Source organism: Homarus americanus, unplaced genomic scaffold (genome assembly GCF_018991925.1).
Source record: "Homarus americanus isolate GMGI-L3 unplaced genomic scaffold, GMGI_Hamer_2.0 scaffold37032, whole genome shotgun sequence".
Classification (NCBI taxonomy): Eukaryota; Metazoa; Arthropoda; class Malacostraca; order Decapoda; family Nephropidae; genus Homarus; species Homarus americanus.
The window spans coordinates 10,634,679-10,661,689 of record NW_024731852.1 but is presented as its reverse complement, the minus strand read 5'-3'; the positions used below and the strand labels follow the sequence as shown (position 1 = coordinate 10,661,689).

Below are 27,011 nucleotides of genomic sequence, written 5' to 3'. Positions count from 1 at the left end.
TTCCTTTTAGCTTATGTGACCACCTTGTCGACCTCAATAAGCGAATGATCCCGATTCCAAGACAGCCGCTCAAACGGCAACGAAACGGACCAGGTGCAAGGTCATCGTGCAAGCCTTTGGGGTATCTGCTACTCAAAACTTGGTTAGGAAACTACAAATAAATTTAATGTAATTACTGACGAAAGTACCGACTGTTCAGTAAGTAAACCACGTACAGTGATAGTGAAGTATTTTGATCCGGAGAGATAACAAAATCGCGATGCTGGATTTGATTGGCTTATTTGACGGTAATCAGGGTTCGACTGGTGAAAATATATAACATGCTATTACAGTGCCTCACTACACATGATATACCATTGAACAACTTCACTGGGTCTGCTGCAGATGGTGCATCAAACTTTATGGGCGAATATAACTGTGTAACTATCAGAATGAAAGTTCAAATGCCTGGCATTACCATATTTAAACGTGTTGCACATAGTATGCATTTCTGTGCCACCGAAGCAGCGAAGACCTTGCCACGTACCCGTGAAGATGTGTTGAGAAATGTGTACATTTACCTTTCCCATAGTGCCAAAAGGAAATGCGAGTTTAGAAATTCCAGGGTTTTGTCAACTCAAACCACACAAATATTTCATGCCTGTGCCTCAAGGTGGTTGTCACTCCAGAAAGCCGTTGCAAGAATGCTCCAACAGTAGCAAATCCCCTAAACTGTATTTCCATAGCAGGGTAATTGAGGAGAGACTTGTGTTCTGCTACTTGAATTTTGAATTACATATTGTCGCAACTGAACACCATAAACTTGATTTTTCAGAGTAAAGCCCCAACTTTGCATTTAATCCGTAAAATCATGTCAACTGCATAGATTATTGCTAAACTCCTTTCGCCATTTACATAGTGTGTCAAACTCCAAATGCATGGTATTGATCCAAACAAACCCTCATCCTATTTTCATTTTTACCACAAATGGGTACCGTACCTGGGAATCGCCAACAATTAAGGTTTTCATACTTACCTTGCCAGCCCTGTCCCCGGCTATGCTAACGTCCAATTCGTCTATCAAAGGACTAAAAGAGTTTTTACACTAAGCTGTTGGCGTTTCCTTGGTGTCTTTTCTCACTACCATTTTGGTCTTTCTCGTAAAACTGGTAATAAACTTAAAATAATCGTAGGATCACAAATGACGAACAACCTCCACCACGCCCAGTGTGAGACTGATCTGATCTATGAAATTACCCAAGCTGCTTCCTTTGAAACAAAAAATCAAATGTGATTAGTAAAAAAAAAATCGCGTGAAGATATCGATACCCTCATTGGTCACGACTGGATGACGCCAGTCAACATTGCCCATGCATGATGCGCCGATGACATCATCTCACAGACGAAGACTGAAAACTACTTCAAATCAATTAAATTCAATTCTGTCGCTATTATCCATTTCCGCCAGTAGTTTATAACTTTCGGGGGCGCTATGTCCGAACGTAAAATAATACCTAGTTGTCAATTAATTAACAGCAAGTTAGGCTCTCAAGTGATATTCAACCAAATACCAGTGTAACTAAATTAACATGATGCAAGTCCCACCAAGGTAGGTATAGATAGATACCTACTTTGAGTTCCACTGCCAAATGGACATCAGTAAACATTGCTGATTTCGCTTTTAATATAAACACAAACACATTTCTCCACTACAATGTACGGACTGAAACACACTACAGACTTCACTACTGGGAAAGAGGATAATTCGTTTAAGCGAGAATATCACAATTATGCTTCAGCCATATATTCTTTCACTCTACTTTTATAGCTGCTTTTGTCTAGCTTATATATGTGGTTAAAATTTTTAGATACGCAAACTACTTTTGTAGTAACACTAATGTCTAGCCAGGGTCTGCAAGTTTGAAACCGAGAAATCCTCACCTTGAGGGCTGGGCCTAATTCTGTTATTAATTTATCCCAGCATAGTCATTAAAAAGCATCAGATAAATAACTCGTATGCTTAGTATGCCGGAGGTGCATTAGTATATAGTCTTCCCAGTGGATTTTGGCTCTCCATTTTGAGAATTCTAGCTCAGGAACACGCCAACTTATGCTTTTTAGACAAAAACTCATAAACATATAAAAAGTTTTATATATTATCTGAAATGTACTTACTTGATTAGTAACAGTTTGTAGAATGAGAAGTCTCCAAAAGCTGAATAGGTATGTCCCTTGGCGGCAGCCACAGCACAAGTATTGAAAAGTTAAAAATAGTAACAATAAAAACAGGTTTTTAAAATAGGTTTTTTCTTAGTTCATTATAAGGAACCAATGAGACAAAGACGAGCTACTTCCCATCCCTTCAAATTCCAATACAACATTTAGTTCGTCTTACTTCCACACCTCTCCATCGAGCGCTGCACTCAGTGCCTAAGATAAAGATCTCTATCTACGGCTGACTGCAGTTGGGACTCAAATTTTTCATAACTAGGATTGTCAATATGACAACTTCCATGTGAGGGATGTTTACTATTATGGTCCCAAGAGTCTTGCCTTTTCCTTATTAAATATTAATACCCCTGTATAGGTTTTACTGCCCTCTTATAGGACATGAGATGCAGTAGGGAGAAGGAAAGAGACGAGGGTTTTACTTTGAAGCTTCAGCGCCAAGTCCATTAACTACTCGATAAGAGAATGAGACGTGGTGGCCAGATGTGGGTTTTAGCTATAGGATGACAGTGTGTGAGGACAGTGAGCACACGAGGTAGTCTGGTTACGTGTCCGGCGACGACTTCTAACCAATATCGAGCAACTGTGTGTCAGTGACCCAGCTACGGAGTTTAGTGTACGGTACGGTGATGACTCGTCCAAAATCGTCTGCTACTGTTCTTACGTGTCATAACAGATCCGTCACAAGCGAGTTTGAGCAATTGTATTCAGCCAACTTGAGAAGTTCACTTGATTGCTAGTATGAGAAATGAATTAAAATACGAGGTATGATGATTACTGTTTGTGTTTGGTATTTACAACAGATAGTGGGACATGTATTTCCAGGTATGAACGAATAAAACAGTCGTGTAAAACTGGACGAAACTCATTCAAAACCCAACCTCAACCCAGTCAGGCCGTGAGCCATTGCAATGGGCATGCTTGGGTGTCTGGCCTAGGACATTAACAAAAATAATTATCTGGTGCGATCCAAAATGGCAATACATGTACTTTGGGGAAACATTGGGAATATAACCAGATTAAATTGACCGTACACTTGCTACAGAAACTATCTGCAAGGCAGGGTCCGATAGATGTAAAAATGAACGCTAGGACTCCTGCTGTCTCTAGCAAAAATTCTGCAATATTTTTGGTAGTGTACCTCCATAGGAGTATTTTGGGAGCTTTGTAGTAAAAGAAATATCAGGGGGCATTATGGTAATGTACTTCAATTCGGTGTGCTCAGTCAGTTAGAATTTGGCAAGGTTTACTTGTTGCCATTAGTTTTCTTATTTTTCTTGCAAAACAATCTTCCATAGCTTGTTTGCATCTCAAGCTCTCGAAATATTTTTGTAACCCGAATTACTCACCCGGATATAAAGGTAATGATATAAGCCAATATCAAAGAGAAAGTATTTTCTTCAAGCAGCTAGGAGTACCCCTCACATTTGGTCAAACTATTGAAAACTTTTTTACTTTACCTTCTTCAAATATCACTATTGATACTCAACACATTAAGGAACTGGGGTAATAAGACAAAAACAAGTGGGGGGTCGATTTCTGATCGAGTTATTGCTTATCTTAATGAGTAAGAATAATTCAATTCGCTTTGCAACTCTAATTATTTGCCTTCTGTAATTATTTTGTTGATTTTTGGTGGTGATGTGGATGTTGCAAATTAAATAGGCTAGTATTAAATTGTAAAAGAAAGGGAGTTTCAACCAAGATATAATCTGCCATTATGGCAGACTGATAAAAAGATCTTGGATTAAAAGGTTGGAAAATTTCTAAGTTTTCCAATCCTAGTTACTCACCAACCCACTTTTTTAAAGCGGGAACTGGACAAATATGTGTGGGACTTCCAAGCACCCTCTTAGCCAGGAGGCAGGATTGCAGCTCCCCAAGATAATCTCTGCCTATTGTGCTTTGTTTCTTTTCCTTCCAAATCCCCCCTAGCTCAGTGGCAGATATGAATTATATACTTCTCAGTCCATGTAAATACATCACCTCACATGTGTATAAAAACTTGTACAGTGTATATAATAAATGCACGTATTTTACATTTTTTGAGAATAGGGAAAGAGAAATACAATCTTGGCATCATTTTTCCTATTCAAATTGTGATCTGTTTACATATTGACAGTACAAAAAAGTAGTAGAGTTGCGTCCTCCTGGTGAGGCGGGGTGAGGGGCAGTCTTCAGGGCGTTGCTCACCCCTCGCGCACTACACGCCTACATCAATGTACATTTCTACATCCGCCCACACTTTACAAGCAAATAAATTATTCTCTCTTCTTTTAAGTTTTAATTTTAATAAAAGAAAGGTCAATGGCAACAATATGCCTATCACTTGTGTTTTGTAATTTTTCCTTTTCAAATAAAACACAGACTTCAGTAATAAACAAATATAACAACATGACATGTGAGAAACACACTACAAGTAACATCCATCCCTCAAGACTACTCACATTTACACCAACAATGAGATCAATGTACAAAATGAATTGACATGGTTTAAGGTCAGCAGGGAGCGAGGTGGGGGAGAAGAGAGGTGGCAGCAGCAGCAGCTTAGGTGGAGGGTCGTTGTGGAGCTGATCACTGTCACTACTGCACAGCCAATACTCCCCCCCCTGGTCTTGAGCTCCCTGCTCCACCATCACTACCAATGTTATAGCTGGGCAAAGTCCCACCCATATATGGATGTAATCAAGGCCTCAGCCTGTGTGTTAATAGATGAGGCCTGGGTATTATGTATACTGGTATGTTGTGTGTGTGCAACAGACAGATACAGAGATTACTACAGAGATACAATTCAAGTTATGGATAAAAAGAAAGAGCATGGAAGGGGGGGGGAGGGGGGAGCAGTTGCCTGGCCACAACAGGGTTCCCAGCCTGTTAGCACGGAGGCTCTCAACTACACCACTTGTTGCATTTGGCTTCCCAGCTGGAGTTATCAACACCTAACACCAGTAATCAGAGTGCACATCCTAAGTTGTGTGGACACACTCAAGTCAAGTGGGGAGCCAAAATTGGCCCAAAACTTTTAACGTGCACACCATCTTGCGCACTCTATGTCACATCACTGGTTTAAGTACACCGTGGATACATAGAGATTAATGTGGGCCCTTAACAATAAGGTCCATTGTGATTAGTACATCATATAGGATTAATAAATAATTACACCATTTCTACTTACATTACTTGTCTTTGTTAATAAACACCAAAATGAACTGGACTTTTTTGTGTTCCATACAAATCATGACATCTTCCTTACAAATGAAAAGTGGAATTGATTATTTGCACTCAAAATAGGAAACATTTCGTATAAAAACAAAAGTTTTGAGACCACTGAAACGTTCGTTCACTGCAACGTCAGTTCGATTACAGCACAACGCATTACCGCATTTGGAGTCACTTTCTCATTTCACGGTTATATATATTCCATAATTCCCAAGAGTTGCAAAGAAAAACACTTAACACTTTCAAGAGCACAGAATCACGATTTCATTGAAACAAAGTTCTAGTCACTTGAGCTAATTTCATGAATCTGACTCCTTCTTCACTTTTATGTCCGTATCTTCCTCAGGCTCATTCTTGATTTGTAATTCCTTGCTGGCAGCCATAAGGCAGGCCATAGAGTCCTTCATATCATGATAAATGATATTCTTAATCTGGAGTTTATCCTCATGGTTGGTATGGGTATCACTAAGGTGGCGGAATTCTTGTGTTAAGTGGAAGCAGTAAGAAATGTTCTCTGGCGAGACGAAGTCCTCTGCCACTTTGACACAATTGTGCAGATTACGAACCTGAAAAGAAAGAATGTACATTACATTTCAGTGTCATGTATGCATTGTTAATCTGCTATTTGAAAGTAATTTAAGAATACAGTATTGTACTGTTTAATTCACTACTTCAGAAAAGGTTATGATTTGACAACGGTATCCAACTGCACTGGCTAACTATTACACCGGTACAAGATTCACAAATTGATTAACGTCTAGGTCTCCAAGTACTGCTGGGTAAACAGAGGCAAATGACAAGAAACTTGTCCATAGTTTTACCATGCCTGCGGATCAAGCCCGGGTTCCCTCACCTGCAAGGCACGCATGCCAACTTGCACACATACAGTGGTGCAGTCAGGTTGATCTTTTAATTATGTTTAATATCAGGACAGAAACTTAAGACAAAAACTTGAAAGTTAAATCATTAGAAATAGAATATTTTGCCTTGAATTAGTGAGAATGACAGAAAATGTAGAAAAATATAAGTATTAGCTAGTGTAAGTGATAGCATAGTTTTCCCCACTTGCTCCAGCAAGTTATCCGGGCAACTGGTATATTCAACTGACCGGCACTAAAATGTAATAATAATAAAAATTCCTCCAAAATCAGCTAGTATCCTATGTTTAAATACCGTGCTCAACAGGGATGAGCTGCCATATTTATTGTTATAAGAAACAATAAAATCGATACACAGCATTACATAAAATACAATAGTACAGTACACATATTTTATGTACCTTGAAAAAAAAAAAAAAAAAATCCATCCACACTCAAACAATTTCAACCAAGCAGTCAACCAACTGACTTGCAGACATGTGGCTGCTGCTCTACACTGTGTATGCCATGATATCACAGGATGGAGCGTGGCTACACACTAGTAGCTCATTGCCTCCACACACATGCTCACCATTTTTCTTATTTTATAGTTTTATATTACCGGACATTTTCTTTATTTATAAGCCACATTAGAGTATTACAATGATTTTTCCACAACTTTTATTACTTCATTACAAGTAACAATTATACTGTAAGAGGCTGGCGAGTCAGCTGTGTAGTTATTAGCCAAGGCCTGAATATAAATGCCTCCACACATTCACTTCTCACACAAATACACCCATGCTCTTAATTTTTCTGGTTTTATATTAAATTTTCTTTATTTCTAAGCCATATTAGAGTATTATTATGACCTTTCAACAACTTTATAGTTTCATTACAAGTAACAATATACGTGGTGGCTGGACGGACAAGTCGGTAATGTAGTCATAGCACACCGCCTACACACACTTCCATTCAGTTCCCATAGAAACCCACGCTCTTCATTTTTCTTATTTGATAAATTTATATTATATTTTCTTTATAAGCCACATTAAAGTACCTGTATTATAATGATTTTTCCAGAACGTTTATAGTTTCATTACAGGTATATGATGCAATCCTAATCTGCATACTGGACCTATCTGCAATATTTTCGTGTTTTAGTTCTAAGATTAGAACACAGACACAGCTAAGTTGATGCTGACCTGCTTTGGTTCAATAAAAATCTTGTACATTATCAACTCTTACTCCAAAAGTCATTTATCCAATTTACCCAAGCACACATTTTAAAAACCCATAACTTGCAAGCAATCAATTTCAAACTAATATAGTACACTGGGTAGTGATACGTACCTGATGTGGAGCTCCTGCTGGAATGAAGACTGCATCACCAAGACACTGGATGATAGCATAGCCTTCAACACCATATTCCTTATAAAGTCTCTCCCGAAGAGGGCCATCGAGGTACCATGCTTGGTCATGGATAGGATCATGGTGAGGTTCCAATTTGTCCCCACGTTCTATGGCCACTTTATTGAGCAAATCACGAATTTTGTCAGAATCACGAGCATGGTAGATGTGCCACAAAGCTCCAGGTACCTCTTCCTTCTCACGTACTCGCCGCCGAGTCAAGATATCGCAACCTGCTTCATCTATGGCCTTTAGAGCTTCTGCGAAGGAAAATGATCAATATTTTTAGTAAACACAAGACATACTGTATATATTTTTACTGTAAGCCCATTGCTTCATGCTTAACAAAATATTTATATACCTGCACTGTACCTCCCCTTCACAATCAAGAATGCACTGGTTACCAAATAGAAATAAATTGTATTAATACTGGATGAGATTCAGAGCTTGAGATTTATTTATAAAATGAATAAACATAAACCATCTTTAAAACAAATACATACCCTTTATATGATCTTCATAATCTGCATCTTTTGGAACTCCCACATAACACATAACATTAACAGCATCAGATATGTCCAGGTGTAAATTAGTGGAAGCTCTATTAGGATGCATGGCTGATCCATATGCAATATACATTTTGGGTCCAAGATCTGGTCGGACAAAGCAATCTGGAAGGCGGCCCGCAAGATTAAGACGCCCATTTCTTCTTGTATATTCTCCCATTGGTAGGACATTCATTAGATCTTCAAACCGCGAAGGCAACATCTCTGCAAAATCATCTCCTGGAGGCCAGTCTTTGAGTTTCAGTACCATAGGCTGACCCTTTTCATCCTTAAGTCGTTTTCCATAGTTCTCAAAACCATCCCAAAACTTTTTCATTGGCTGATTGGGCACTATATTTCCAGTGAGACAATTTATCAAATCATTTTTAATATCTCCATAGTCTTTAGAAAAGGACTGAGGTGTCCAGAGATCAGGATTGAGCTTTAGTCCTACACCTGATATAACAACAGGCTGACCACGTTTCCACTGGTCCTGAAAGAGTGGAGTGTTGCCAGGTGCTAGGGGTTCTAGCAACCTCAAGAGTTTCCCATCACACAACCAAGAATGGGCCACACCCGGGTATAACAAGCTGCTTTCAGTCTTGGTCATAATCCTGATTGGCAGTGGATCACGACCACGGGGGCCGTAGTTGTACCTAGAAAATATACACATTAAATGTTAAAAATCTATCATCATTAGCTTTGATGTATTTGATAATCCACCTCTGACTTATTTAGTGGAAAAATTTTACACAGAGAATGGGACTCCTTGGCACAGCAGAATGAACGACTCAATGGAAATTATGGTGTTAATGGCCTTAAGTAGAATGACATGCTACTAAAGGGTATACTTGGCTTGAGAATATATTGGTAATACTAGATGGCTGCTAAAGGGTGTACTTGACTGAAGAATATATGGGTAATACGAGATGGCTCCTAAAGGGTGTACTTGACTTAAGAATATATGGGTAATACGAGATGGCTCCTAAAGGGTGTACTTGACTTAAGAATATACTGTATGGATAATACGAGATGGCTGCGAAAGGGTGTGCTTGGCTTGAGAATAGAAGGGTAAAACTAGATGGATATTCAAAGTTTTGACGTTTTTAAAGTGTGTACTACAGGTTTACGTATCTACTATAGCAGTGAGAATGAGTCATGATGAAAACTGAAGGGAGGCTGTGCAGTATGAAAAGATCAAATGTTCACATTTTATTTTGACTTTTGGGAAACTAAGTGGGAATATGAGAAACTGAAGTGTAGTCATTTACTGCAGTATGTGCACCATGTAAAGAATGTGTGTGTGTATGTGTGCTTGCTTGTAAGGGATGAACTGATAAAACATGTAATGTCTTGTATGAATTCCCCATGAACTTACTTTCTAATGAAATGTTTGAGCACCATCTGGTTGTTGTCCTTCACATCATCCTTGTCAGAATTGTGCTCTATTACACAGGAAATCACTTCATCCACTGTGTCCAATTTGGGTTTCTTTTTACTATTCTCCTTGCTGGGTTTTGTGCTGCTTCCCGTTTCTTCCTTCGTGCTACCATTAGGTTGGATTAACAGCTTCCGTAATGTAGAAAAGTTGCCCTCTTTCTCATCGGAATCCGAGTCCGAGTCAGAATCAGAACTCTGGAAACAAAAGTACTTCATTAATTATGTAACAATCAGTGTAAGTAAGCAAGGGTGAATATCAAGTGGTCCAACAGCTTTGTGTAGTGTAGCAAAGTACCTATAACAAGGGTGGGCTTGGGCTTTAGAATTTTTCTCCAGATCAATTGGTAAGAGGCATACCCTTAGGACTATAACATGGATAAACTCCCCAATTTTGCAAAGTATACAAAGCTGAAATATCTGCAAACAGGCTAGACCCCTAGTGGACACGCCTATATTCCAAACAGATAAATGAAGCAACTGTATATGTACAATGTACCCAAAAGAATAACTAGCATCAAAATTTCACTCCCCACCTACTGACTGTTCACTCCTGAAGCCTGCGGTCAGTTTGTAGCAAGGGCAGCTGGTTGGATGGCAAACAAGACACCCAAAGAATCACTACAGTTCTTTAGTATTTAATAGATTGTATTTATATTTTAATGTATAATAACTGGTGTGTGTTGATCTCTGGTAATTTCCACACCTGTGGAAGAAAAAACTAACATGTGAAACTCTGGTAACAAATATCTTGGAGGCAATACATAAAAAATCAGCGATATCCTCCATCCCACTATGTGATAGCATGAGACAAGGAGTTTACGTCCCAGAATTTGTTTATCATGTCTGTGTTTTCTCTGATATTTCTATCACCAAAGAGTTTCACATGCAAATTTATGCTTCCCCAATTGCAGAAATTATCAGAAATCTATTAATACGATAGTTTAAACTTTTAAGAACATTTAAAGCCTCAGTTGCAAACTACAAATGAACAGACTATAGTTGCATAGAGGATCAGCCCAATAATCATCATTTTACAGGTTGCCTTCCATAACGTACTTGGTCATTGATGTAGACAGTGGTGGGCACAGCTAAACGAAAAGTTAGCTTTGCTAACCGATAATTTGTTAACTAAAAAGTTAACTTCGCTAATGCTAAACAGCTAAAAAAATAAGTAAAGCTAACGCTAACTTTTATTATATGAATTTAGCTTTTTTTGGGGGGGTGGGGGGCTGTAAAACCCTTAAAAACAGATCTAGAGCTGAAATTTTCATATGTTGTCTTGTAGCTTAGACATAGAGCTTTCCAAAAAAGTTATAGCATGCCAAGATCAGATGATGATCAAGGTGTACACAAATAATTAAATGAACAAATTAAATTAAACATTAGTTTACATTCAAGTTTCAACATACATTTTATAATCTTTATTTACTGTACGAAAAGACAAAGTATTAAACGAATCCAAAAACTATAGTACAGGTACTGTATAACATAGGTAGCAAATAGCATCATGCCAAGATCAGATGATGATCACCTTATCAAGGTGTACACTGTACACAATTTCACAAATAATTGATTTGCATTCTCATACAACCTAGCTCCTCCTCAACTTACGACCACCCGCACTTTCGACCTGCCACAGTCGTACCAAAATTTTTAAAAATTACATATTTTCGAGTCACAACATCAGTACACAGACAAAATTTTCGTTTGTAATTCACTTTAAAATGGCTGGCAAGCTTTAAAGTGAGAGTTTTGTGGTGCTGAGAAGAAAAAGAGACACGAATTTTAGATTTTCGATGTATTATTTAAGCATTTTCGACTTACGACGTGGATTTGGGTCCCTAACCCTGTCGTAAGTTGGGGAGGAGCTGTATATATATATATATGGCTTTTCATCAGGTTTAATATAAACTGCCAATACGTATGAAAAGTTTCACACTAAAAACAGTGATGCTTAACTTATAAAATCTTGCATCTTCAATCCAGACAGAAGCAACAGTAAGAAGTCACCAGCAATGTTTACCATTAGTCCTTCCCCGATGACCTCACCATCACATTTCTATGTGACATCACCGCTTCTAATGCCCTCGCCACCTTCCTTACCCAGCCCTTCACCCTTAATCTTGTGTCAGTGTCTGTGATAGGAAAGGATTTTTGCCACTTCAAATGTAGAGCCACTCAGCTTGACAGTTCCTTTGAATTTTGACACAAACCTACCCAGACCAAAATGCTTCACATAGCACCTGAAGTAGATTACCTGCACCTGACAAAGTTAACTAATCCTGGTACACAAATGACAAGTAAACTATCTAGGAATTATACCAATAGCCACGGATGTGTGACATTTTCAAATTAAACACAATGGGAAATAATTTTAAGTGTAATTAATTAGTTACAAAATAAAATAGTGCGATCAATTTTGATTACTTTAACAAACCCCCCCATTTCACTAAAGATACTATTAAATTGCCACTGTTAACAGGCATTGCCCTTTTTGTTCCATGTGATCTTTTTTCCTCCAACTTTTACATTTGGAAAAGGGGACAAGCATCTCAATGGAAATATATACTGTAGTTCATATGCTCATAGCCGTTATATTTTAGTGTATTTTGTTCCAAGTCTTTTGATGAGTAAGATAGTAATTTTAGAAACAGTTTGTTTTAATTTATTATCAAGGGTAACAGGTCAACAGAGCTTTGTTGTCGTCCTCATTGCTACCATGTGGTCGCCTAGAAGCTCCACCCATATCTACATCCAGTAATGTCAATGACAAACTGTGCTATACAGTACTGACCTCCAGTTCATGCTCTATTCTTATCCATTCACAGGAAAAATGGATGCAAAAACATAAAAGTTTACAGTACCTTTAATTTTATGGCCTACTGTATAGTAGTGTTATCTTTGGTTGAATAACCTGAACATATTTGTATGCAACTAGTTTTACAGTTTCAAGCGGAATGACTTCAAACATGGCCTTCACATCACGTGCAGATGGATGTTATGTTTCAATAAACATCAATAACAGAAATCTAAATGCAATGCAGATATTTTAACAAACCTTCGCAAGGACGTATCATTATTAAACAAGTAGTATTTTCCAAATTCAAGTCTGTTGAATATCAAAACTGATTCTGGAGTGTAATGCTTGAGTAGATGCAGGAATTTTGAGGAAACTTCATGTGAATATGTTATCACCGGGCAACGCATAAACACTAAAGACAAATGCTTATCACAGGTCAAGGTCAGTGCTGATGGTTAGGTCAAAACAATCCCAATAGAAACTTAGTATCAACGCAGATTTTTTCAAGAAACTTTACAGTAAGCATGAACACTAAGTATAGTGTACAACTTTAACTCTCCCTAACACTAATCAAGGTCAAACCCATTTAGAGAGTAACCCTTGAGTCACCATCTTCATTAAGTTTTCCACGAAAATGTCTCATTATCTGACAATGTGTAATTTATTTTTTGTTTGGTTAATGTCACTGGCGAAGGTCATAGATTAAAACCTTGTCCAAAGCATAACTCATGTATCCAGACTCGGAATTTGAGATGAATACTAAATTCATGTCTCTAGTTTAGTATATTAAAGTACTTTTAAGAAAATACAGGTACTGTACAAGTGCATTTACACTTTCCCTTTAACATGGATTTTCAAATTTACTTTAACAATTCCTCAGAAAATATGCAACATTAATGAGTGACTGATATTATTCATGTAAACCTTTTTCAACTCCATTCCTACCTTCCAATGGAAAAAACGGTTTTATTTGAAAACTTGCACTTTCTGAGAACAGTAAGATTTTTAAGAGCCTACCCATTATATGCAGATGACAATATTGTGTGGGTGCTACAGTTCAGCAGACACATATAAACATAAATTAACATGTATGCCTTTAGGGGTATTATCGATTTCTTCATTAAAATCAGACAATTGATGCCATCAAGAGTTATATACATACACAATACAACAAAATCATCCCTTTTTTCCCAATTCATATCAAAATAACCCCAAAAGGCCCCATGAAACTCTCAAGGCCCCAATAAAACTAGAAACTCTTGCATTACTAAACAAATGCAAAAGTAAAAATCCAACTCCAACTTCTGATATTTTGTCGCGAGACAAAAATCTGTTACTCACCTCACTCTCACGTTTGTCATTGGACAAAGCAACATCAGCGAAGAAGTTTAGAGGAGAATTGGACATCTCTTCATCTTTACCATTGACCTTCTCTGTCTTCTCTTGCTTTACTGTTCCATTAACCATTTCTGTCTTGGGTTCTTTCTTAATGTTCTTGAGCAGATCTTTGTTAACCCCATTGACTTTCTTCTTGTCATCTTGAGGTGCTTGGTCTTTGTACTTTTTAGCCTCTGCACAGTCACAATACTGAGGAATTCCCCACTGGTGTCGCATCTCATGCACTTTCCTACCCAGATCAAGAAGAGCATTACCAGATATAATCTGAGTAAGCATAAGTTTATCCTGCTCATGAGGAAGTCTAGAAGCACACAAGAGCCACGAGTATTCATCACGATCTTTTCCACCTTCATCCCACACCTTGACTGTTCCATTCTTTCGACCTTTGTAGCAGTCTATGCAAACCACAAATCCACATTTGCTACATGCCCAATGAATGTTGAATAATGTGGTTTCACAAACGTCACACATTTCACGAACTCCCAATACTACTCGTTTCCAAGCCACAACAGTATCTGCAAGATTATAATATATTAAGTATTAATGCTGCAAAGGCTGTGAAAAATTTACTTCTGATCATGAGCCCACAACTACCTTTTTTCCCCACTGATACTAATAACTAATTTAAGAATTTTTCCTTATAGCATTTTCCTATTGCCCATCTATTAAAGCTACAATAATAGATTCATTACTAATAACAGTAGTAAAAATAAAGTAAATAATAATAAAGTTCCATACTTAATGTATACCTAAGGGAACAAATACGACATGAATCATTAAAAAAAAAAGGCTAAGAAAACAGGTTTCAAAGATTATCAAATTTTAAAAGTGAAGCTGTAACTTACCAAATAATACTGTCTATTTACAGAATAGGTAGCCCTAGTTGAACCCAAAACTTGGGATAAGTTTCCTCAACTACTGTACAATGATGTTAATTATACTGTACTAGCAAACACATTAATAAAATTTTAAGTACAGCTCCTCCTCAACTTAAGACCACCTGCACTTACGAACTGCCTCAGTCGTACCAAAATGTTGTCAAATTACGTATTTTCGAGTCCCAACGCCAGTGATTGCACTGTGTACTGACAAAATTTTCGTTTGTAATTCATTTTAAAATGGTTGGCAAGGTTTAAAAGTGAGAGTTTTGTGGTGCTGAAAATAAAAAGAAACACCCATTTTAGATTTTCTAAGGATTTTTAAGCATTTTTGACTTACGACCGTTTCGACTTTCGACCTGGATTTGGGTCCCTAACCCCGTCGTAGGTCGGGGAGGAGCTGTAATTTTTTTTACTGTTATTGTCATACATAGTTTCATATAATAAATATTATAATAATATTATGGTAATAATAATAATAATGGAGTAAAATTATGGAAAGAACAAAAGATAAGATATAGCTAACAATTCAGTGATTTTCTAATACTGTATTTGGAAAGGTGACAATATTTAACACATCCCATCTGCAGTACAAATTACTAACAATTATGTGAGCACTTTACATGTCAGAAGCTAATACAGTATTTATTTTATATTTAATATTTGTTTTCTATATACCACCAAAAGGCCTGAAAATACTGTGCATGTTATAAGAACTTACCATCACCCATATGGAGAGCCATCGCTTCCTTTTCCTGCTCCACCAAGTCACAAAACTGGTCACCAACATGGGTCAACAGGAACTTGCTTGTGTCAACGTCCAGATCATTCGGAGGATTTTCAACGTCTGGCACCCAAAGTTTGAGGTCATCTCCATAGGCATCCTTAATGGGGTCAGAAAAGCCAGCAACAGCCAGCTGCCCATTTTTGGTGTAGCGAAGGCGACGGAAGGCATAAAAACGACAAAAGTGGTTGGGCATCTTCTTGTTTCTCTGGTGGGCGGTCCAACGACATTCACGGCATTTCGGTAGTTTGGGAGCCACCTCATAACATGACCCATCTTGCGAGAAGCTCTCCCCTGTTTTCTTTAACTGAGATACGGGAGGTTTCTGCAGAGGGTCATTTTGTGGGGGCTCCTCTTTGGATTTTTTTGGCTTTGGACCATCTTCCTTTTCTTTTTCTTGTTTCGACTTTGGTTTCCTGCCTCGCTTTTTAGGTTCAGAATCTGGTTTTGTGGGTAAACGTCCAGAATTCTTGGCAGTAGTTTCACTTGCATCACTGTCTTTATCACTGTCACTATTACTGTCACTACCCCTTTTAATCTTTTTTAATTTTCTTTTTCCTTTACCTCGTTTTGGTTTCTGAGTAGTACTTCCTTCAGAGTCTGTTGAACTTGTTTCACCGTCTTTGATATCTTGGCTATGACCATTGGGGATATTATTCACAACTTTTGGCTTACGTACAACAGGCTTGGGTTCAGATTTGACTGTTGTGGTGGTGGTAGAAGTAAGTTTTGAGGGAGCAATTGTAGTATTGGCCGGAGGTGGTGTTGCTACTCTAGTTGAAAGACCTGCCGTGGCAGTGGTAGGGGGAAGAATTTCTGCAGTATTTTCATGTCTCTGAAGCCAGGCCTTTTTAAGCTTGTGCACATATCCACCCACCGGACCAGGACTACTGCTCTTCTCAGGTTCAAGTATCTTGTTTGTTCCCGGAGAAGAAGAATTTTCTGTACGTTGCAACGTTGGGGTGGTGGCAGGAGGTGGTTGGCTGGGCGGACGTGAAGCTGGGCTTGCCACTCGCGACAAATTGGCTACCAAAGCTACAGTGTTCTCAACTGTAGTAATAGTAGTGGCAGCAGTTGGGTACAGAGGACTAGGTTCTGACACCCGGGACAATAATGGTTGATTGTTAGTGGTTTCAAACCTAGCCTTCTTAGGGTCCTGTGGTGTAGGAGTTTGGGTTCTTCTCTTGCTAGGAGAAGCAGTGTCTTCACGAGTGCCTAAGTCAAGAGGTTGTGTTTGTGTTGGTTGTGGAGAAGGATGTGGGGGAATGTGAGGGGTTGCAACATGTGGAGACGTGGCTGGAGGCATTCGTACTGGAGGTGGACCCGGAGCCACTACATGTTTGTGGTGAGGTGAAGGTACTGTGGGCGGATAGATGCGAGCATCATATGGGCCTCGTTCCATGGGAGGCCTCTGTTCATGAGAAGAAATTAGAGACCTGGATTCACTGAGAGATCCTCTCCCTGAATGGGCTGGCGGAGGGCCAGTAACAGGAGCTTTACTGGTAAGGGGAACAGGTTGAGTGGGTCTGGAATCTACACGGCACACAGGAGTACCCGTGGTAATACCAGGTTTTCCATAAACTTGGGGTGGTGGAGAGCTAACCTTAGATTTTGCAGAGACAGAGGATACATGAATTGGATTGGGAACCAGCCCAGCAGCAATAAGATTAGAAGGGTAAGTTGTAGGTGGTGGTCTGGCCCCTGGAGGATAATAACGATCAGGATGTGCTGGTGAAGTAGAATGTGGCGATGACTGAGGCTGCCTAGCTTTGGTCAACTCCACACTATGAGACAAAGAAGTTGAATGGTGCGAGGTATTGCTTCTGTGTAGGGATGAAGATGGATCATGGGATTTGTACGCTGAGCCAGGTGGGTACGGACTAGACCTTTCTGGGGGACGTTTAGGACTTATAGAATGCGGTGGAGCTTTCTCATACTTTACTTCAGGTTGTATGATAACAGAGGCTTTGTCCCTTGGATCATGATATTGCGAGTAGGGAACCCTCTCAGTGTGTTGAAGCTTGGCTTCTTTAGGAAGGTAGTTTGGTGGGTAATTGCCAAGGTTGAAACTTGGTTCAGCAAGCTTTGGTAAGCCTGCAGGTGCTGTGGGCTTTTCCACAGGAGGTTTAATTGAATGAGCTGGTGGTGGGTGTCTTATCTTGACCTGAGCTTCTCTACCTCTATCAGGATCACGAAAAAATCTGTATATGCTTTCATGAACAATCTTTTCAGGTTCTTGAGCACGACGTATAGCTTCCTCCTGCCGTTGCTGCTGCTGTTGCTGCTGCTGTTGCTGCTGCTGCTCCAAAAGTCGGCGTTCATCTATCGCATCCATACGCTCGGGTTTGACCAATCCACCGATTTGATTCCAACCACTCACCTTCTGAAAGCAAATATAAATTTAATACTCATCATCATCATCATTTCATTATATATCTACCAAATCAAAGTGCATGAAAATTATACTAAGACTTTATGAAGTTGAACCAGTTTAATAAAGCAATTCTATACACATCATTATGTCACCATTTAAGGCCATTTTCCACGCTTGCGTGGGTTTGCCATGATAAGCTGATGGTATGGTGTCCTGGTTGCCATTAGGCAAATATGAGGCAAGTTTTGGTATTGGATTCCCTTCCTATCATTATTTGTAAGACTTCCAAGCAACCTCTTAGCTGACAAGGCAGGTTCGCTACTCCCTGAGGTAATAAAAAATTACCTGACTACCCTAACTCATAAGCATACAATATGAATATATACCGCATATTATTTTACTTTCCTTTCAAACCTCTTCCCGCTTTTGGCAGGGTTTATGTAAATGCTATTACAGGACAGAAGTATGAAAATACTCTGCTTATTTAACAGACAAAATGAGTGGTGACCATTGGCAACTCCACAAAATTACAGCCCAACTCATTACTTAGACTATTGTTTTTATAAATCATAGGCAAGATAAGTAAATGCCTTTGATGCCAGTGCAATACATCAATCAATCAGTGATAAGCTTCACAAAATCAAGTCACATTGAAAGCAGTCCCCCACAGCAGACTTTGCAGAGAATATTAATACCATGAATAAGAATCCAGCAAAGGACAAGAGATACTGAAACATCTGCATGTCCCTTCATGCCTCACTGAATGTTTGGATAATAACATTTCATCAATGATCATGCAATGTTTCATGCTACCCATTCACTGGCTACATCACACTTAATGACGTACATTACACTTAGTAACGGATATGACAATTATTAACGTACATTACACTTAATTACAAACCACAAAAAAGAGCAGCATCAAGAGACGACAATGGCGATATTTCTATGAAATTAATGTTACTGGCTGCTGTTAAGATGAGCATTGAGGGGAATTAGAGAGCAATAGTAAGAGTGGTTTTAGATTGTACACATAACAAGACTGAGCAGCCACAGTGGCCGCCCCCACTGCTGTGGGTCGTACCTGGGCATGAGCTTGAGCCTGGTAGGCTTTACTGTGTTGTGTCATGAGGAGGGAGTGGTTGTGAGTTGGGTGGTTGGAGGGATGGTGGTTGGTCAAGCCGTGGACGTAATAGGCCTGGTTGAGGTGGTCGGCTGGCATGTGACGCACGCCCTCTCCACCATGCTACAACAGACCATACACCCCTCATCAGACAAGTCTACCCACCCGCTACAACCTACACCACCACTGTCGCTGGCATACAGTAACTAGCTACATTCGTAACTTGAATTTCACCAGTAGTTGTTACTGGAACTGAAAATAATTTATAAAAAGCAAGGGTCAGGAACTTTCAAAGTCCACTTCCAGGCCCATAAGCGGCATCTGACAGTTCTGAAAACAGGCATGTGTATAAAAACTACGCCGCCTTAATTTAAAATATGGATTACACAAAATCATTATTGTTAATATTGAAAAATATATATATTGTATTATTCTCATGTACATTACAGTATTACTTATTTCCCTCACTTGATACATACTTAGATGGCATATCAAATATCACATTGTATTAATATTCACACGTATTTAAACTGGTTGATAAACTTCACTAATTCTAAATATAAGAAAAATATTAAAAAATAACAATGCAAACTTCAATTACTGCATAGCATTGTTAAGTTCTGTTAGTAAAAACACAGCATAAATAATAACGTATATAAAACCACAAAAATAACTCCCAGCGATTTCCGCAAATATGCATTTCAGATGATATTAAAAATCTCTGGTATTTTCACCGTTTCTATAACTTTCTCCCAAAGTTAATTTGGTTATGTGTGTTATAGATTTTGATATTGAAAATGAGTGGATAAATATTTTGCAAGCCAGTGTTGGTGTACATGTTTCAATACTCTTGTGAACAATGAGGATGATTTGCAGGTAATTATGATTGGGCTGCTAGTGTGGACAAGGCAGTTGGTATGGACAGTGACACTTTATGATAACTAGGATATCAAATTCTACATTGATAACTTGTGCTTATGACCATATTGACGAGTGTCACTATCAGTAACACTGATAGGAAATACCATTATCATAATCAAACAGTGAGAATGTACTCATGAATGCCAAGTAACACACTCAAAGAAAACAAGGACAAATACTGAATTGCCTATCATTCTTCTATACTGTTTAACAATCTCTGACAACCTGTAGCCAGCAAGATTATCAATCATGTCACGTTAAACACTGAATAACCCTATGAACTTGATAAAAAAACATATACTGTAATAATAATAATCTTTTAACCACCTGCAACTGAATAAAGTTGGACATTCCCAAAACACCAAAACTTGTTCAAAAATTTAAGACTCATGAAAATAAATAAACTCCTCACAAACACACACAAGGCAGGAAAAAAATAAAAACATAGTAACCTTCTAAAGCACTTTGTGTGTGTGTGTGAAGAAAAAGGAAAACCTTAAACCCTACATGCCGGAAATCTGAACAAAAAAATTATATATATATATATATATATATATATATATATATATATATATATATATATATATATATATATATATATATATATATATATATATATATATATATATATATATATATATATATATATATATATATATATATATATATACTATATATATATATATATATATATATATATATATATATATATATATATATATATATATATATACACAGTATATATTTATTTATTATCCAGTAACCATGAAAAATTATATTCACCAAATATAATTTCTGAAACTAGAACCATTTCCATTACTGCTAATGTAACTATCGAAAATCACACACAATAATTTTTTACTTACCAATGTAAAACACGTTGCAACCTTAATTTTAACGTTAATGCCTCAACATGACCACCCATTAAAAATATTAAACAAATGCACTTTCAATGTTCTCTTGGTTTAAGAAAGGGTCACAAGTTCAAAAAATCTCACCAACCCCAACTAAGGACATTCCTCTTTGTTTCAATGGATGTGAATTCAAGAAAAAATGAGACAATCAAAGTTGTCTTTCAAACAGGCAAAAGCCCATATATACCTGGACAATGTCTGGATGTATTCATCTCTTGTCTAATTATTTCAATTTAGGACTAAAAGAGATAACTTTGGACAACTAAAAACTCTTCCTGTCACCCCTATCTCTGTGCTAACTGCAAGTTATCAGTTATTACATAATTAAACATCCATATTATTTGACCACACTCCATATTGCCCCAAACTTAAATTATTATAACATACCAAAAATTAAAACTTTCCATAATAACAAAGCAGTCAGTAAGCTTTGTCTATTTTCATATGACATTAATCTCTGCCTCCCTCATTCCAGACAACACAATCCAATACCATTCCCTACTGCAGGCCATAAAGTATACTGTACTGGTACTGTAAAGGTACAACTTTCTTCAAAGTTTAGCTTATTTTCCAACCAATCTGGATTTTTTCTTGTGACACAAATCTAAAATATTATTCCATTAAGCATGATCACCTAATCATCACCTGTAGACCAACTATAGTTTCCTGCCACTGCACTCCTAACCACACATTATCACATGAAAGCAAATCCCTATAATCCAAAATCCTTTCACAGGATCATTCCTCATTGTCATTTGTTCTATTATCCTTATTTTATATCAAACAAATAGGAGTACAAAAGATAAGCTAAGAGCTACAAAAATCTAAAAAGCCTTCAGTTACCAAACTGTGACACAAAGACTCAGAATTCCAGGGTGCTCGAATGCTTTATAAAAATTCAATTTTGTTTTACTCAAATACAGAACTATGATCTCCACTTTCATACACAATCCTTTTATATAATGGACAAACTTCAATGACAATCTGTGGTTCACCTTTTCTAGTTCTAGCCATATTCATTATTAGTTTATCCATAACAAAATAGCAAATAGTGTTATTTCTCCAACCTTATTGATTCAATGGGTGTACAGTAGTACTCCCTAATATCACACCTCACTCTCTTACCAGTGGACGAAGATTATTTGACCTAAAAACAAATGTCAGTATAAAGTCCAGTGCAGTCAACAGACCTAAATCTTCTAATCCTGAGCAAACATCCTAAACAAATGCAAATCTTTGTGTGAAACAAGAAAAAATAAATCCTACGAATACTCCTGACTAGATAACCTGTCAACCTATATTCTTGGTGATCCCCTAACATTTGTCCTCTCGACCAATAACTAATGTTATTACCTTCTGTTGGGCCAGGCGGAATGACTTGTTAAAATGTTGATCCACCTGAAACTGCTGCCGCTCCTTCTCCTCCCTTTCTCGCCGCTCCTTCTCTCTCCTCTCCCTATCTTCCCTCTCTCTCCGCTCCCTCTCTGCCATTCTTTCCCTCTCCATTTTCTCTTTGTTAATCCTCTCCTTTTCGCGGACTTCGGCCTCACGCCTCTCCCTGTAAAAGAAAATGATACATAAGTAGAAATTCCTTGAGTTTCAAATCAACCTTTTAAAGCTCATTAATGAAACAAACCTGCTAACATCTCGCAACCAACGCATAACAATTTGGTATCAAAAGCCCTTAAATATATTTCTGTACATTTTTCCTGCATTACTCTTATACTGTAGTGATGGTCATATAAATAATAATGTATTCTTTATTATGAGTATATATACACTACAGTGCTAAACATCCCCAAATAAAAATCTCTTTAAAAAATCAGTTTGCATAATGCTCAGCCGTAGAGCTTTATACTGCACTGATATTTCTCAAACCTTGATGCTGGTTACAAAAAAGATACACATGGAGCCTAAGTTTGGCAGATGCAAATTTGGAAGAGATTGTTATTTCTGTGACCTATTTATATTTAAATCACCGGTGTGACCTCCCAAAACATTAATACCAAGGCCCAACACAGGATGTTTTCTGTTTACTTAATTTTAAATATGAGCTCCATAAACAATAATAACCCAAGTGTAGTTTTCTAACCCTACTTTCTGTTGAAAGCAAATAAGTAAGCACAAAAATAATGCAACATTCAATATACTGTACTGTACACTCAACAGCAAACTGCCAGTTTTTGGAATTACATTATGTATGTAACCAGCAATTAACTACCAAATTTTATCAACAACACAATGTAAAAACTTATACTGTATAATAAATTAACTCTCCTTGAATATGTAATGAAAGATGGCACAAAAACACTAATAGCATGCCCACTCGTCAACACTTGTGTTTTCTTATATGACATATTGACTTCCCCTGAATTTTAAATAAAATATAAAATCTTCAAGTAATATCAACTTTGATAAGATAACTATCAACCTGCTTTATATAATATTAACTGTAATGTAACCGTATTATTACAGGTATCTGGTAACCATAGAGCGTACAAATAAATGAAAAATTGCCCGCACCCACAATTAAAAACCAAAATAAATTTTTTATAGTTTTCAAATTTACTAAAGGATTGTAGTAGTAATTAGGGGTAACAGTATGTCACGTGTAGCATTTGACACGACTTGACACCACAAATATAAATCTTACAATGTTGTTGACCATTTCTCCACAACACCAAAGTTCATCGTTCAGGATCTGAAAACCACATTTCTCATCTTCAGTCAACTGAGAAGATGTCAAATATTACTGGAATTGCAAAGATCTCTTAAATCACTAACAACTCCTCACCTAGTTTTTTTCAATGTAATGTACTGTACTGTACAATGTAACAGTTCCCTTGAACTATACAGGAGTTAAGACAAACTATAAATCATTGGAAAAATCTTATTTAGATATTCCCTAATACTGGATTTTTGGGCAAGAGCAATCACACTGTCCCAAAGAAAGAAAAACTCCTTTACAGTCTAACAATTTAAAAGAGTACCGGTATACTAAATGAAAAAGAAGCCCATTTAAACTTATCTGTCCTATGATCAATAGGTGAGAATCTCTTCTTTTTCAATCATAACTGTCTCAGCTTTATAATTTGGTTTTGATTATGGTAGTTTCTCTATCCCACAGCTATGTCTAAACATTCCAGGGAACAACATGGTACGCTTCCATACAAAAATCCTCTTCAAATTTTACTCATCATCATTGGGATATTATATTTGTTTAGATTTTTTTCTGGGAATAGATTAATTATCATTACACATCAGAGTGATACATACAAAAAACTTTGACTGTGCCATGCTGTGGCGGAACCTGCAAGGAAGTGTTCTTGTTCATATGGACCGGTGCTGGCTGGTTCCTGGTGAGGAAACTGATCAGCAAGTTGTCATCAGTTGTAGGCTAAAACTAGGCAGGTATTTGCTTTTATAAGTTTACAAATACACGTTAAACCTTGTATTAATGAATTTGGCAATGAAAAAGTCGACTGATATTGAGGAGTCTTGTCAAAAGTAAAGAGAGAATCATATTTGGCAACCTTGCCCAGCGAGCCTACACGTATATGTGTTTTCCATTTGGTAAAATCACAAATGTTGAAGATATTGCATCTAGAATGGCATCAGTATTTAACATGGACATATCTGAAGTCGAAAATGAGCTTCTGAAGCTTAAAAATGATATTCAGATCAAATCTAAGGCTACAGGAGGAAGATTCTGGAACCTCAGTGAAGAAAAATATCCCAATGTCAGAAAATGTGCCATGTACCTCACAGCAATTTTTGGATCAACCTACCTTTGTGAATCAACATTTTCACACATGAAACACATCAAATCCAAATACCGATCAACTGCCAGATGAACACCTGAATGCTTGCTTGAGGCTAGCAGTCACTGCCTACAGTCCTAATTACACAAAGCTGGCAGACAACATGCAGTGCTAACCATCTCATTAGTAAATTAAGTATGATTTTGTCATGTTAACAATATATCATAACACTTATTGAACAATATTATTTGTTTACTCTCTCTCTCTACGAATCTGCATATTTTATGGCAATGGGTGAATATTAGGCTGGTAGATCGCGTCAGGGTAACTGGAAAAAGTAGATCACATCACACAAAAAGGTTGGCCACCCCTGCTGTACAGGTATAATGTTCTTGCTGCTAGCAACACTGAAGCCACCATAATGTTTTCAGCACCCCTTATTATGCAAATTCTAATGTCTCACTCAGATATATTTATGTATGCACGTATGTGTCTTTTAAGCCCCATACAGTACTTATATCACTCAAATGTGTAGTATAAGGAATACAGGTATCAGGTATTCACTATCTGTACCAATACTGTAAATGCTATTGTACATCTAGCTACTTCACTAGCCTTGAACAGTGGTGTTGGTCAACATCATATACTGTGCAGTACAGTATTGCAAACACGAATAAATATTGTGAAAATTTTCACCAAGTTGGCATCTTGTTTTACACTGCAAACATCTCATTTACTGACGAGAATGTTTTGCTTTTTTGCACTGGCCAAATGTAAGTTTAACTGGCATGAATCTTTATACTGTACTGTACTTTTCTTCTAAAGCAAGGGTAATGTACAAAAAAAAAAATCTGCACCTTTCTGGTGTTATACATTATGACACACCATACCAAGAATTATGTGCAACACTCATTAATGCGGGTGATTCCAGTTAATTTCTCTGTATCAACTATATGTGATATAAAAAATACATCATACTGGTTATACAGTGTATCACACAACCAGAAACCACCCTTACCAAATTAACATGGCCATAGTAAGTGATCATTATGAAGACCATCAGACCTAGGGGTGCAGAACGTTTTTTTGCTGGCTGTACCATGTACAGTACTGTAATATCATGAAAATTTTCTTCAACTATTTTAGTTTATGTGCCCTTAATAGTAGTGCACTGTGTATGTAAGACTTGGTTATAAATTTAAATAAACTAATCACAATTTGTAAGTTCCTAGTAATCAATTGTAACTTCCCCAACAGATATTACATCGGAAAAACACACAGGCAGAGAAAGCGAGACAGTGTGTGTGGTGGCGTTGCTAATTTGCACTGACAGTCTTTGGTCTGTAATTTCCAAGCAAAGTTGTCATTCCTTAGAATGTTTCAACCCAATTAAAAACTGGTAACATATCTTCACAATGCAATGGCCAGGCCATTTCTCTGGCAGCTTACAAAATCTCGACAACGTAAAGAATTACAGTGCTATACTGTTAAAGATCACAACATTTCAACAATCAATAAATTACAGTGTACATCTTTGTGCTTTGCCTGATTGTAATTATATTTTCCTGTCCTTCATAAACAATGGTAACTCACGTTATCACTGTGAAGAGGTTGGTCAGTCTCTATAGCTTGCATCGTATGGTATGTGCAGTAGCTAAAACAACTACAGTATATGTGCATACTTTGTGGGAAACAATGAGACCATGGCCGATAAATATTGGTGTATGAGGGCTGTCACTAGTCACACGTAAAATTTCGACGCATATCGATCCCCACCTGCACAGATAGTTGTTTTAACTACAAGTACTGTACTGCATGCATGTACAATTTAAGGTGCTAATATATTTATTTTTTATTACCATCCAAACAATAAGCGCAACCAAATTTTCTAAACTTAGCTAGAACACAGTAGAGTTTTTTCCAAGCCGCTTCCTCGTACGTCTGGTAGCGACAACCGCACATCACACGAGGCTGTTTATCTTCTCCCCCTCCCAATAGCTTTACTATGCGCAACCACATTCTTTAAATATTAATTCCATTCAGTGTAACAAAGCACACACTACATCAAAAACCAGACAGAAACAAGTACGATTTGCCATAGCCATTTTGTAAAGACAAATCCAGTATACAATACTGCACTACTATCCCCGTGATGTAACACATAACATAACACGTAAAACATAACAATCTACTGCATTTTGAGTCAGTTCGTCAGTTGCGTAATACCATCTGTAGTATCTTATTAACCATGTCAGGTGATAATCATCATATCGACAAACAATCTGATTATTAACTGGTTGAAACGACCTTTGTCAAGAACCAAACAAGAACACGCCACCAAAGTGACCACAATAAGTTAAAATTATCCACAGCACAGAC

The 27,011-nt window shown here is 37.5% G+C and overlaps 1 protein-coding gene across 5 annotated transcripts in view; it reads right to left on the bottom strand.

The window, feature by feature from the left end:
- Positions 1-4,281: 4,281 nt before the first annotated feature.
- The window catches only part of LOC121868047 (lysine-specific demethylase 3A-like), an 83,228-nt gene continuing 60,498 nt past the window's right edge, over positions 4,282-27,011 (bottom strand). For 3 of the 5 annotated variants that reach the window (XM_042368313.1, XM_042368314.1, XM_042368315.1), the window contains 8 exons: positions 22,225-22,429; positions 18,998-19,159; positions 15,477-17,922; positions 13,821-14,392; positions 9,618-9,874; positions 8,198-8,895; positions 7,638-7,954; positions 4,282-5,993 (listed from right to left, as the gene is read on the bottom strand). In XM_042368313.1, the coding sequence (XP_042224247.1) occupies positions 5,727-5,993; positions 7,638-7,954; positions 8,198-8,895; positions 9,618-9,874; positions 13,821-14,392; positions 15,477-17,922; positions 18,998-19,159; positions 22,225-22,429 (4,924 nt within the window). In that variant the 3' untranslated portion in view covers positions 4,282-5,726. The remainder of the gene's footprint in view (positions 5,994-7,637; positions 7,955-8,197; positions 8,896-9,617; positions 9,875-13,820; positions 14,393-15,476; positions 17,923-18,997; positions 19,160-22,224; positions 22,430-27,011) is intronic. The other 2 variants (XM_042368311.1, XM_042368312.1) reach the window with 2 other exon arrangements.